The sequence below is a fragment of the Balaenoptera musculus genome, chromosome 20, assembly GCF_009873245.2.
Source record: "Balaenoptera musculus isolate JJ_BM4_2016_0621 chromosome 20, mBalMus1.pri.v3, whole genome shotgun sequence".
Taxonomy (NCBI): domain Eukaryota; kingdom Metazoa; phylum Chordata; class Mammalia; order Artiodactyla; family Balaenopteridae; genus Balaenoptera; species Balaenoptera musculus.
In genome coordinates, this window is record NC_045804.1 from 22,023,587 (window position 1) to 22,036,536 (window position 12,950).

Below are 12,950 nucleotides of genomic sequence, written 5' to 3' on the forward strand. Positions count from 1 at the left end.
ATGGGCACAGCTAAGTACCTCACAGAGGAGCCTGGGTGCCTCATTTCTGAAGTGAGACTAGGAAGAGAAGATGAACAATTCCCTGGATTATCTAGCCTACCCTGTAATCGTCTCTAATCATAGACAGAGCACATCATTCAGGAAGAAACTGGACTTTGGCCACTACGTATTTCATAAGAATAGAATACAAATAGGTACGTGGGGCAATTTGAACTGGACACTGCGATTAGGGTTCTGGAAGGGTCCACCTTAGAGATATTGACAGTAAACCAGACCAATAGATGGCTTTGCAAATTTATCTTCCACCAGGGAGTTCATTTGATGGATATGCTCATTTAAACTCTTTAAAGCCAAAGTAAGGTAGACAGAGGATAGGACTTCAGCATCCAGTAGCCAGGCTATTCGTACTGGGAAAGGGTGGGAGAGAGGTTTCTTTCATTCGATATAAAGGATATTTATGTCTGTAAATTTTATTTTTCACAGCCCTCACCATTCTCTCATGTCTGCTCAAAACTCTCCAAAAGATGTCAGTTTGGGAAAGTCAACTAAACCAAAATTCCTGAACTGGATTAGTTCAGAATTCAAACTTGTAATGTTTTAATCAGGGCCATTGTCTAGAATGTAAGCAGGTTTTCTAAGGCTACTAAGAGGACACCTGTGATGTAACATTGCTTTCTTTCCCCCCTCTCTAGTGAAGCCTACTGTTGATACCAAGCCTCCAGTGGTGCACACACATCACATTTTAAAACTGAGCAAACTACAGGTACTTGTCCCTGCCATTATTGATTTTATCTATGTCCTAAAGAAGGCCAGTTTCCCAGAGCCTTCTAAATACCCACCTCACTAAAGATTCATTCATCCTTCTCCTCCCCATACACACCACCCCTGGATTCCTCAGCTTCTCTCCCAGTCTCCACTGTGGCCCCCAGTATGCCCCTTCCGCACAATCCCAGAGGAGGGGGATGCTCAGCCATTGTGTGATGGAGAACCATGTAGCAATGACGTCACCATGACGGGGTGGGGTTTCTCACCAGGGTGAACAAAAGAGAATCGACAAAATCGAATATGAAAACAAGCAACTGTGTCAGAAAATTGCCAACGCCCACCGCGGCCCCGCCAAGGTGGATTGCTGGAACGAATATTTTTCCAAGAGGTAGTGTTCTTTCTCTTCATTTCATTTTCCAAAAGTCAAAATTGACTTCACCTTTCTTGGGTTTTAGTGCCAGAGGAATACTTAAGGGAAGTTATCTTGAGGGATAACCAAAGAGACTAAGTTAAGGAGAAAGAAAACCACCCCAAACAGGGACCTTTCTCTAGCGTTAAAGAGCTTTTTTATCCCTCTAAGAGACTCTTCAGAGTCCTATTCAGAGTTTGTCACAAGAAAGCACTTTTGTAAAATGGTGACCATAGCTGGGACTACAGCACTCTTAAAATTGTTTCCGCAAATATTTCCTGAACTACCATGTGCTAAGCACCAGGACTATAGAGGTGAAATGAGAAGTATATTTCCTAACTCCAAAGAACCCAATGTCAGGTAAGGGGGACATTTATGTAAATAGTTATGCAGTGTGATCAGGGCTACAAAAGGAGTGTATGCAGGGAAAGAAAAGTGGTGTGTGTGTGTGTGTAGGGCAGGGGGAGTGTCAAGAAGTCTTTCCTAATCCTTGTATTCTGAAATTGAGTTGAAAGCTGAGGGGAGTGAGGTGAACCAAAACTTGTCATCAGCCATTTGTGATTTATCTGTAGGCAAGACCTTCATCCTCTAAACCAGAGATTCTCAATCTTGGTTTCACATGATAATGCCTGGGAAGCTTTTGCAAAATGCCAATGCCCAAGCTCCATCCCAGACCAATAAAGTAGAATTTTCTAGTAGGCAGCGGGGCTGAGAACCACTGATCTTAAGCTGAAAAGGCTTTGCACGTTTCCCAGAGTGTGGTCTGGTTCAACAGGTGTAGAGGGCCTCAGGGCTCCGCGGGACAGCTGATTCCCTGCACTTTGGCAGCCTGGATTTATGACATCACGACTTCATCTCCCCCACTCCCATCCAGGAGGAGAACTTTATTCTTCACGCATCTTGGGATTTTGTATTTTTCAGCTTAAACAGAGAAACAAGGAACCGGGAGCTAGTGAGAATCACCATGGAAAACCAGGGCATTCTGAAGAGGCTTGGTGATCGCAAACCCCACTATGACCGCAGGTCGTTGGAGTTAGACTGGCAGGCACGTGGGTACTCTGTGATATTCCTATGCACGCGCAGAGTTTGCGTTCAGAGTAGAGCCAATCTCAGGAGAGACCCCTAAGCGGCTGAGGGTGAAATCATGAGAAATGCAACAATCATTGAAAGAAAAACTACCCAGAGCCTACAAAGCTAACAACAGGAGCAAACCATCCACCAGCTTGGTAGCAAAGCCATTATGCTCCTTGGTAGCAAAGCCATTATGTGTCAGCTTCAGAGAATATCTGGTAGATATCAGAGGATATCAGAGGATATCTGGTATCCCTCATCTCTTAATTCATTCAGGATGAATGGACAAGCAAAGGGGATGAGGGTATACAATTCAGTATGTGGTTGATTTGCTTCATTTAGGAATGGGTCTTCAAGAAGGAAAAAAAAAAAAGCCATCTGCAGTGCTTTTATAAACTTCCACTCCCTGGCTTTGGTCTGGAAGCCTTTTCTAAGCCATCCATAGGATTTAGAACTTCAACTTTCGCATCAGCACCCTGGCATTGACATAAATCTTTCTGATTCTTTTCCTTCAAGAATTCAAGGCGCTATATCAGAAATACAACCAAATATCCTCTCTCCTGAGATGAATAGGTATGTCTTCACATGGCTGCTCTTTATTAGAGAACACGGTGATCACAGTTGATGCCAAAGTCCTAAAAACCGTGTAGATGGAGAACGAGGGGCCCAACTAAGGGGTGGATTTTGCTCTTCTGTAATATTGATTGGCCATCCAGTCAGAGACTAGAGCTCTGTCTTTGTTTCCTCTCTGCATACAAGTAGGAAATGACTGCCTTTTGTCATCAGCTTTGAGGCTTTACGTGAGTCTAAGGGGAAGTGATTTGTTTCAATAAGACATAAACAGGAGGTCTTGTGGCTTTAATATTATGCTAAACTTATATTACAGATCTCTGTCACTGTTCAAAAGTAATATTGTATTGGCATTTTGTATTATTTCATAGTATTAGTAATGACTAAGTTTCCCCGCTCTGCCGCTGCCCTTGGGGAGAAGGATAAATGGACACTCAAGCTTTCCAAAGAACAGTTCTGTATAACTGATGGCTCTCCATTTCTCTCCCTGTCCTCTCCCTGAATACAAGGTTACTCACCATGGAAAAGACAAGAGAAGGCCCTAGGATTTCTTAGCTGCTTAGGATTTCAAGACACTCCTAAGTGGCTGAATGCTGGGTCTTAAGATGCTACAATAAAGCTTGGAACATAAAATGAGTAAGTTACATTTAAAGTACCCATTTAAATGTAAATGTACCCATTAAATGTAAAGTTACATTTAATGAGAGAGAGAAAGAGACAACTTTTTAAAACATACACCATCACCACCACCCCTGGGGGAAGAATAGGTGGGGTGTGATGACCCAGCCACAAGTTCAGCTCTGTCAAAATGGAAAACAAAAGCGTATGAGGAAATTAAGGTTCAGACAACACAGAGAACAAACGCCATTAGTTTCTCCGTGAATACACAGGATTGGAAAAGAATGCTTCATTGAAGTTTCCATGGACTCTGTTTATTTATAGGGAGAAACAAGATTGAAAATGTCAAAAATTTCTCAAAACACATGACAAGACAGTGCTGCATGTCTTCTGTAATTGGTCTAATTATTTTGAAAGAGAGTAGATCTTATATATTATCACAAATAAATAAATGTTTTATTTTAAAATAATTAGATTTACAGGAAGTTGCAAATAAATGTATGGTGGGGCCTCCTGCACCCTTCACCCAGCTTCCCCCAATGTTAACATCTTGTGTAAATACAGTACAGTATCAATCCAGGAAGTTGACATTGCTACAATCTATAGAGCATATATAAATTCACGATTTTACATGCACTCATTTGTATGTATGTGTATAGCTAGTTTTGTGTAACTAGCATGTCTAGTTTTGTGTAAGTACAACCACATTCGAGACAGTTAACTGTACCATTATGGAAATACTCTACTGTACTACCCCTTTTGGCCACAGCCTCCCTCTTCCTCCAGCCCTAACCCCTGGCAATCACTAATCTGTTTTCCATCTCTGTAATTATGCTGTTTCATGAGTGTTACATAAATGGGGTCATGCAGTATGTATCCATTCTTTTCAGATTGGCTTTTTTCACTCCATATAATTTCCTTGAGGTTCATCCAGGTTGTGTATACCAATAGTTCATTCCTTTTTATTGCTGAGTAGTATTCCATGGTAGGAATGTACCACAGTTTATGAATGTACCATTCACCTATTGCAGGACATTTGGGTAGTTTCTAGTTTTTTGACCGTTTTGAGTAAAGCTGCTGTGAACTTTTGTGCACAAGTTTCTGCATGAAAATAAGTTTGATTTCTCTGGGATAAATGCCCAAGAGTGTATTTGTGGGGTTGTATGATAAGAACATTTTAAAAGAAACTGTAAAGCTATTTCCAAAGTGGCTGTACCATTTACATTCCTACCAGCAATGGATGAGTGAGCCAGTTTTTCCACATCCTCAGCAGCATTTGATGTTATCACCATTTTTAATTTTAGGCATTATAACATGTGTGCAGTAACATCTCGTATGGTTTTAACTTGCATTTCTCTAATTAATGAAGTTGAACATCTTTCATATGCTTACTTGCTATCTGTATATCCTCTTTGGTAAAATATTGGCGCATTTGCCCATTTTCTAATTGGATTGTTTTTTTTTATTGAATTTTGAGAGTTTTTTACATATTCTAGATCCAGGCCCTTTGTTGGATATGTGATCTGCAAAATATTTTTTCTGTAATTTATCTTTTCATCTTTCACAGAGCAAAGCATTTTAATTTTGATGACATTCAATTTATCAATGGTGAAACTGTTCTGTATCCTGACTCTCTCATATCGATATCCTGGCTGTGATATTGTGTATAGTTTTGTAAGGTGCTACCACCTGGGGAAACTGGGTAAAGGGTACACAGGATCTCTCTGTATTATTTCTTTCACACATGTCAATCTACAATTATCTCAAAATAAAAAGTTTAAAGAAAAAAATCAATATGTCCAAATGTAAATTCATTTTTAAACTGATTCCAGTTCATCTCAGTTTGAGGAACCATTCTTCTAGACATCCAGGTGAGAAGCCTGGCAGTCATCCTTTACTCCCTCTCTTTCATCCCTTCCTCCTTCCTGCATATTTTTAATCTACCAGTCCTGCTTCTCAGTCTTTGTATGTGCTACTGCCCATTTCAGGCGCTTGTGATTTACAACCGGTATTATTAGTGCAAAAATATGCCCATATCACTTTCTAGCTTAATACCTTCAATGATTTGCCATTCCTTCCAGAATGAGCCACACTTCTTCATATGGCCCCCCTCAATCCTGTTCCTCCTGTCTTGGAAGCCTCCATCAACAGGAATTCTTAGTTCAAGCAACAGAAATTGACTTTGATTTAAGTAGTGAAATAATTTATTGAAAGAATATGAAATAGTTAACAGTATTTGCTAGAAAACTGCAGAACCCAGCTTCAGGCGGCACATCAAGGGACAACGCCCCAAGTCTTGCTGTAGAACTGGTCTGTGGCGCTGTGGCAAGCACAGCTGCCCTTGCTCTATCTAGAACTGGATCTTGCTGATCTGCTAGTGCTGCCTCTGAAAAGTCTTCATTGTCCCCGCCATTTTGTGTTACTATCTCCCAATTCCAAGTCAGTGAAGGTGTATCTGATTGGTGTAACTTAGATCATATGTGCCCATTCCTTATCTGCAAGGGAGGTTGGGAGAATGAGTTATCTGCCTTTTTCCAATGCTGGACATGGGTTCTGCTTCTCAATCTCACCAGAATAGGAAATTTCCCCCCAGTTAGAATGAGGCTCAGATACTAGAATTTCACAAAAATGACAAATGTCTGCAAACTTATATCTCATCATTCCTTGCCTTTTTCAACTAACAGAAGACATGTTTTCTTCTCACCCCATTCATCTGTTGTCCCCTCTAGCTGGAAAATCCATAGTTCTATGTCTTTGCCTGGAAAACACCTATACATTATTTATACAAGAGAGTCCATTCTCTAGGAAGTTCCCATGAACTGCTCAGGTTATATTAGGTATTCTTTTAAATGTTTGGAGATTTTCCTGTTGTCCTTCTGTTATTGATTTCTAGTTTGAGTCCATTAAGGTCAGAGAACATACTCTATATTTCCAATTCTTTTAAAATTTATTAATATGGCCTATCTAGGTGAATATTTCATGGACATTTGAAAAGAATGTATATTGTGCTGCTGTCAGGGGAAGTGTTTTATAATGTCAATTAGATCATGTTGGTTGATGGTGTTCAGTTCTTTTATACACTGGATAACTTTCTGTTCTAGTTCTATCAATTGTTGAGAGTAGGGTGTTGAATTCCCCAATTATAACTGTAGATTTGTCTATTTCAACTTTTAGCTCTATCAGTTTTTGCTTCATGTATCTTATTTATTTTTAAAGCAACTGGTGCTCAATCTTTTTTTTAATGAATTTATTTTTTATTTATTTATTTTTGACTGTGTTGGGTCTTCATTGCTGAGCGTGGGCTTTCTCTAGTTGTGGCGAGCAGGCGCTATTCTTCATTGTGGTGCGCAGGCTTCTCATTGTGGTGGCTTCTCTTGCTGCAGAGCACGGGCTCTAGGCACGCGGCCTTCAGTAGTTGTGGCTCACGTGCTCTAGAGCACAGGCTTAGTAGTTGTGGCACATGGGCTTAGTTGCTCCACGGCATATGGGATCTTCCCAGACCAGGGATCGAACCCGTGTCCCCTGAAATGGCAGGCGGATCCTTAATCACTGCATCACCAGGGAAGTCCCTGCTTCATGTATTTTAAAGCTGTGGTGTTTGGTGCATACACATTTAGGATTGCTATACCTACTTGGTGGAGTGATCCTTTTTACCATTTTATAATGTCCCTCTTTGTCCCTAGTAATTTTCTTTCTCTGAAGTCTACTTTATCTGATAATAATATAGCCTTTTAAAATGATGTTTTTTAAAAAATTGTTTGCATAATTAAGTTTCCATCGTTACTTTCTGACTACCTATGTACACTTGTAGATGACGTATAGTTGGGTCAAGTTTTTTTAATCCACTCTACCAATCTCTGTCTTTTAATTGGCCCTTTTATCCTCCTCACTTTTAGAATATAATTATCTCATGTATTTCCTCTGCATACACGGAGCATCACATCAGATGGGGATACAACTTTTGTTTCAACCAGAAAATATGGATAAAGAAACTCAAGAGGTGAAGAACAATCTATTATGTTTACTTCTATTTTTACCTTTTCAGTTGTTTTTTTCCTTTCTGAAAGTCTCAGCCTTCTGCCATTTTGTTTGGAGAGCTTCCTTTAGCCGTTCTTTAAGGGTCAGTCTCAACAAATTCTGTTAGTTTCCCTTCATCTAAGAATGTCTTTATTTCCCCTTTGTTCCTGAAGGATAGTTTCCTCACATATAGGATTCAAAGTTGACAGTCTTTGCTGTCAGCACTTCATAAATGTTGTGTCACTTTTTCTGGCCTCCACAGTCTCCTTGATAGTAATACTAAAATAGAACTTGTGTTAGTGTTCCTTCCCCATTGTTTCTCCCTGTTCTTAAGATTTTTTTTCCCTTAGTTTTTAGTTTTCAGAAGATTAATTATGATGTATCTTGGTATGGATTTCTTTGGGCTTATCTTATTTTGAGTTTATCAGCTTCTTGAATATGTAGATTTATATCTTTCATCAAATTTGGGGAATTTTCAGCTATTATTTCTTTGAGTACTTTTTGGTCCCACACTTTCTCCTCTCCTTCTGGGACTCTGATGATACAAGTGTTAGCTCTTTTGTTATTGTTTCATGGGTCCTTGAGGCTCTCTCTTTTTCTTTTTTCCCAGTCTGTTGTTCAGATTGAGTTAATTTTATTGATCTGTCCTCAAGTACCCTGATTTGATCTTCTGTCATTTCTACTCTACTATTGAGTTCATCTGAGTTTTTAATTTTACAATAACTTTTCATTTCTATAATTTCCATTTGGTTATTTTTCATAGCTTCTATTTCTTTGCTAAGATTTTCTGTTTAAAAAAATTTTTTTCAAGAGAATTTGTTATTGATTGTTGAAGCATTTTTACTACAATTGCTTTAAAATCCTTGTTAGATAAATTCCAACATCTGAATCATATCATATTGGTATCGGTTGATTTTTTTTTTTTTTTCTTATTTAGTTTGGGGTTTTCCTGGTTTGGGATATGATGAGTGATTTTCTATTGTATCTTGGATATTTGGGTAATTATGTTAGGAATCTCTTAATGCTATTTACATCTTCTATTATAGCAGGTAGGAGTCCTGTTTAGGTGTAGTGTATAAGTTTCTGCTTCTTTTATGGGTTTTATTTCCAATGACATTATAGTTTTCTGAGCCTTCGCAATACTATTCTGGTCGGCTTGTTCTTTGGGTGCTGCCAGGACTCCCACTCAATCCCTGCTGGTGTCTTCTGCAGTGTAAGAAGGTGCTTCCCTGGGCTGCACAGTGTTGCTGGACCACCTTCTGCAGAGGGGCAGGCAGACACTGCTGGGCCTGGGTCTCCTAATATCACTGGGTGGAGGGCAGGGAGACATAGGGCTTCAATCCTGCTCTGAATGAACTGGGCCACCTGCTGGTACCCAGGTGTGGAGCTAGGGCTGGAGCTCCCCAGTAGGTCTCTACTAGGCTTCCCCTTCCCTGTCCTTTGGCAGAGAAAGCAAGCTTTTCTCCCTTCCTCTCTCCCTCCCTCCCTCCCTTTCTTCCTTCCTTCCTTTTTTCTTCCCTGTCTCTGTCTATTGGTGGTTCTGGGTTGCAGGCCTCTCCAGAGCCCAGTCGGGTGTGGGAGATGAAAAGAAAACCCAGTAAAGTCACCACATTGTTGTTCCTCAAATCCTGAGGTTCCCTAATCAATCCACCATCTTCTTTCCAGCTTTCAGAGTCCTTTTATCATTGTCTTTTTAATAAATTTCCAAGGTTTTAAGTTGTATTTAGAGTTGAGGAGGAGGGAAAAATGATTCTACATCACCTTGTTCTGAAACCACAAGCCTGACTTTTAAAGGAAGCAGTTTGAGACTGTATTCAAAGGGCAGGAAAAAAAAAAAAAATCCATATCAACTCCACCAGTTAGAGAAATGCTGCTTATCAATTCTAAACTATATGATTCAAGAATGGGTTTTGTGCATATGTTGGTCTGTAGTTATTAAATAAGTCACCAAATGCTTTCATTTTTTTGGACGCATGATCCTGTGATTGGTGGCATAAATGATGTAACCCTGGGTAAGTGGATGTAAAACTTTGATGGGTCACATGTCTTAAAGCACGTATGTTTTCAAACATACAATGGTAAAAGCACAATCGGCTAATGTTTAACATAGCTAAGCATTGCCTGTGAAGGACAGATGGTTATAATTTTCTTAAACCCATTTCCTTCAGGGAGTGGAGTGGATGGTAGAGAAGATTACAAATTTATGGATCAAGGATGGCAAACAGGATAACTCACTTGCCAGTTCTGCTCAGTTGAGACTGGATACTATATCCTGAAAGATCCAAAGCAGTGCCTACATTCAGCAAGAGAGCACTGTGATCAGTTAGTGCTGTCTGCCACGGGTATAAGAATGGTTGGTGGCAGCACATATGCCCCACCCGTCTAACATCCTTGACCTAGAAAAGCCCTCCAGAGCTCACATTCTCTCTGGTTGTAGACACAGGCAGAGAGCTTACCGGCATTTGGGGGCCCAAGGGGGGAAAAAAGGTACATTTTGAGAGGTATGAAATAAGCAGATTTCTTGGTGTGAGACCCAGAGTGATGGACTTTTGCAAAAATTCTGCCCAGGGGGTCAGAACGTATGTGCTACTGGCTGGAATGGGACTGGGAATTGAATTTACACACATTCCACCAATATATATCTGTAAACAGGTGCTTTTTTTTTTTGTAAATAAGACTTTTCTTTTTATGAACAGCAAAAACACTTTACAAATGACCTGTCTCTGGGGCCCTGTCCATTCTACTCACAGATTTCGTAGCAGCCAAACAGCTGTCAACACAGCTTGCCTTAGAGGTTGAGAAGGCTATTTTGACAGGAAATAAAGCAGGCATCACATTTTAATGCCTTGCTTCACAATACACATGAAGGGAATGATTACTATTTCATCTGACAATTGTGCGAAAATATTAAGAAGCGGAAAATGTCTGTTGTAGTATGAAATACAAAAATAAAATCATCTGTTATTCAACCACTGTGCTCCTACAATGGGGGAAAAAACCACCCAGGTGGGACTTTAGAGTTGGTGAGCATCTCCACCAAGGGGCCTCCCTAGGTGATTTTTCTGGAGTAATTTTAGCTTATGTGTTTTTTGCCTGAGAGCTGAGTTTAGACCCTGGCTCTCCTGAATAATCCACACAACTTGGCATATGCCATTCCACTTCAAAGTGCAGCTGCCCTCCCTGTGCTGGTTCTATGTGGAACAGCTCAAGACTAATTTCACTTGATAAGAATCCAGTACTTTGTAAGTGCAAAGAGGTCCTCATCCTTTTGCTAGAAAGGTCTGAAGAATGTGATCCTGTTAGGTGGACCTACCAGGTTCATGAGCTAGAATGTGGCATAGGTATCCTTGTGTAAGAAGGCAAAAATGGAAATTTCTAAACGGGCAGCAGATCTTCTCCCTGGTGCTTCGCCCTTCACCTGGCCTCCTTTTTTTTCTCATGAGGAAAAGAGCTTGAAAATTTACACGTGTAAGCAGCCTATTTTCCGTCTTAGAAGCTGCAACCACACTGCATATTATTGTAAATTCTAGCTGGGAGCACATTCCTCACTTCTAAGTCCATAATTTAACAGGTAGCCTCAATTATGGGACCACAAAAGAAACAGGCAGTAGAGTATAGTGATTAATGACCATCTCTGGTATTACGAAGACCTGGGCTCAAATACAGTGGCTCTGCCATTTTTTTAAAGCTGTGTGAGCTTGAACACATTATTTAAACTTTTTAGCCTTGTTTTTCTCGTTTGTATAATAGAGATGATAAGAATCCTACATCAGGGAATTCCCTGGCGGTCCAGCGGTTAGGACTCAGCACTTTCACTGCAGTGGCGAGGGTTCAATCCTGGTCAGGAAACTAAGATCTCACAAGCCACGTGGTGCGGCCAAAAAAAAAAAAGAATCCTACATCATAGGCTTGGTGCATCTGTCAAAATCACGTATGTAAAGCCCTTAGCATAGCTCCCGGCACAGAATAAAGATTTATATACATTGGCTATTAATAAGAAATACAATTCTCTGAAGCTAAGATATATCACAAATCCTGTGTGACATTAAGCACTTTTGCTCAGAGACAACCCATCAGGCCCACACTCAGAGTCTATATACTTTGATTTTGACGGTCAGGACTGATTTATTGTGACTTAGGCATAGTTATGACAGGGGGGAATCATCTGGTTTCCCATGATGCAGCAGGATAGGAGCCCCTATAATCTGAAGGTAGGAACAGGTGAGAACCAGGAGAGCTGTCAGTAACAAGAAGGACAAGTGATGGAATAAAATAAATCAAAGCAAGCAAGCGTCAAGTTTCAGAGTCTGAGAATATTTAGAAAAGGCACAAGCAGCCTTACATTCCGCAAGAGTCCCTGAAAACACCACTGTATCATAGAAGAGTACAGTAAATCATGGTGACAGGGAAGCGTGCCTTAGTCTGCCAAAAAAGTTGATGAATCCTCACTATTTAAGAAGGCAGAGAACCACGTTTTCCATTACCAGGCAAACACACACTATCGAAAAGGTTAAAAATCAACATTTTAGTGCCTGAAGACAGGGGAACTTCAATTGCATGGAAAATCCTCTTGGGTAAAACAACTCAACTTCCAACAAAGCTGGATAAATGAAATGTCACTCTGTTTATAAAGCTTAAATACCTCTGCAAATTGGTACTGTATACATTCACCACCACCACCCTCCAAAAGACAGTGGCTACTCAACTTTGGTACAGAGAATCAGGGTCAACTTGCCTGTGATACTTTAATGAATGACATGTGTTATTTTGTGATATGCTCCCTTTCAACTTGTATTTTCGGCTCCAAAGGGGTGCAGTGAAAAGCCACAGACAAAAACCAGCAACAAACAAGACTCCCCACATAGACTCTTCTTGATGATGAAGTTTATGGAAAATTCTGCCCCTCTCGCTTGAGATTCCTTGATGGTAACATGGGGGAGCCTGGACCAGGTGGTCTTCCAGGTCCCCTCCAACCTGGATGTTCTAGGATACAGTTACCTGACCCAACTAATAGGTACCCAGTGAGTGTCCTTGCTCAGCCTCTCTAAGAGCACTCTGAGCTGGCTGTACGCACTCTGGAGGTCCTCCTTCACCAACACAGCGTCTACCAGGTGCCCGTAATGCTGGTCTATGAAGGCAGCAGAGGCGGCCATCTCTTGCTGCTCCTCATCCTGCAAGGAAAAGGGGCAGTTAGGGAACAACTGGGTTGTTCTCCCCCCAAATAAGAAACCTACAGCCTTTGTCTTGGGCAGTGTTCCAACCTCTAATGTTTAGGTGATGAGTGGATGACTACGGCCCTTGAATAACCAACTGGGTTCACAAGAACAGAGCATAGTGATGTTAGCCTATCAAACTTGCAAGAAAGTTCATGGGCGGCAGCCATAATCGTTGTTCAGTCATTCACAAGATATCTACTGAGGACCTGTTAACTGCGAGCCGTGCTTTGGGCGGATGCTGATTCTATATCTGCATGTCTATATATGTCAATATCACACTTCCT

General features: G+C 40.7%; 2 protein-coding genes across 3 annotated transcripts in view; one reads left to right on the plus strand and one right to left on the minus strand.

Moving 5' to 3' along the window:
• The window catches only part of CFAP97D1 (CFAP97 domain containing 1), a 14,338-nt gene continuing 1,388 nt past the window's right edge, over positions 1-12,950 (plus strand). Inside the window, exons 1-5 of the mRNA XM_036836926.1 lie at positions 1-194; positions 693-763; positions 1,035-1,153; positions 2,096-2,219; positions 2,762-2,818. Of these exons, the coding sequence (XP_036692821.1) occupies positions 71-194; positions 693-763; positions 1,035-1,153; positions 2,096-2,219; positions 2,762-2,809 (486 nt within the window). The 5' untranslated portion in view covers positions 1-70 and the 3' untranslated portion in view covers positions 2,810-2,818. The remainder of the gene's footprint in view (positions 195-692; positions 764-1,034; positions 1,154-2,095; positions 2,220-2,761; positions 2,819-12,950) is intronic.
• Positions 11,505-12,950, minus strand: part of MPP3 (membrane palmitoylated protein 3) — a 26,732-nt gene continuing 25,286 nt past the window's right edge. For both annotated transcript variants that reach the window (XM_036836924.1, XM_036836925.1), the window contains exon 19: positions 11,505-12,621. In XM_036836924.1, the coding sequence (XP_036692819.1) occupies positions 12,445-12,621 (177 nt within the window). In that variant the 3' untranslated portion in view covers positions 11,505-12,444. The remainder of the gene's footprint in view (positions 12,622-12,950) is intronic.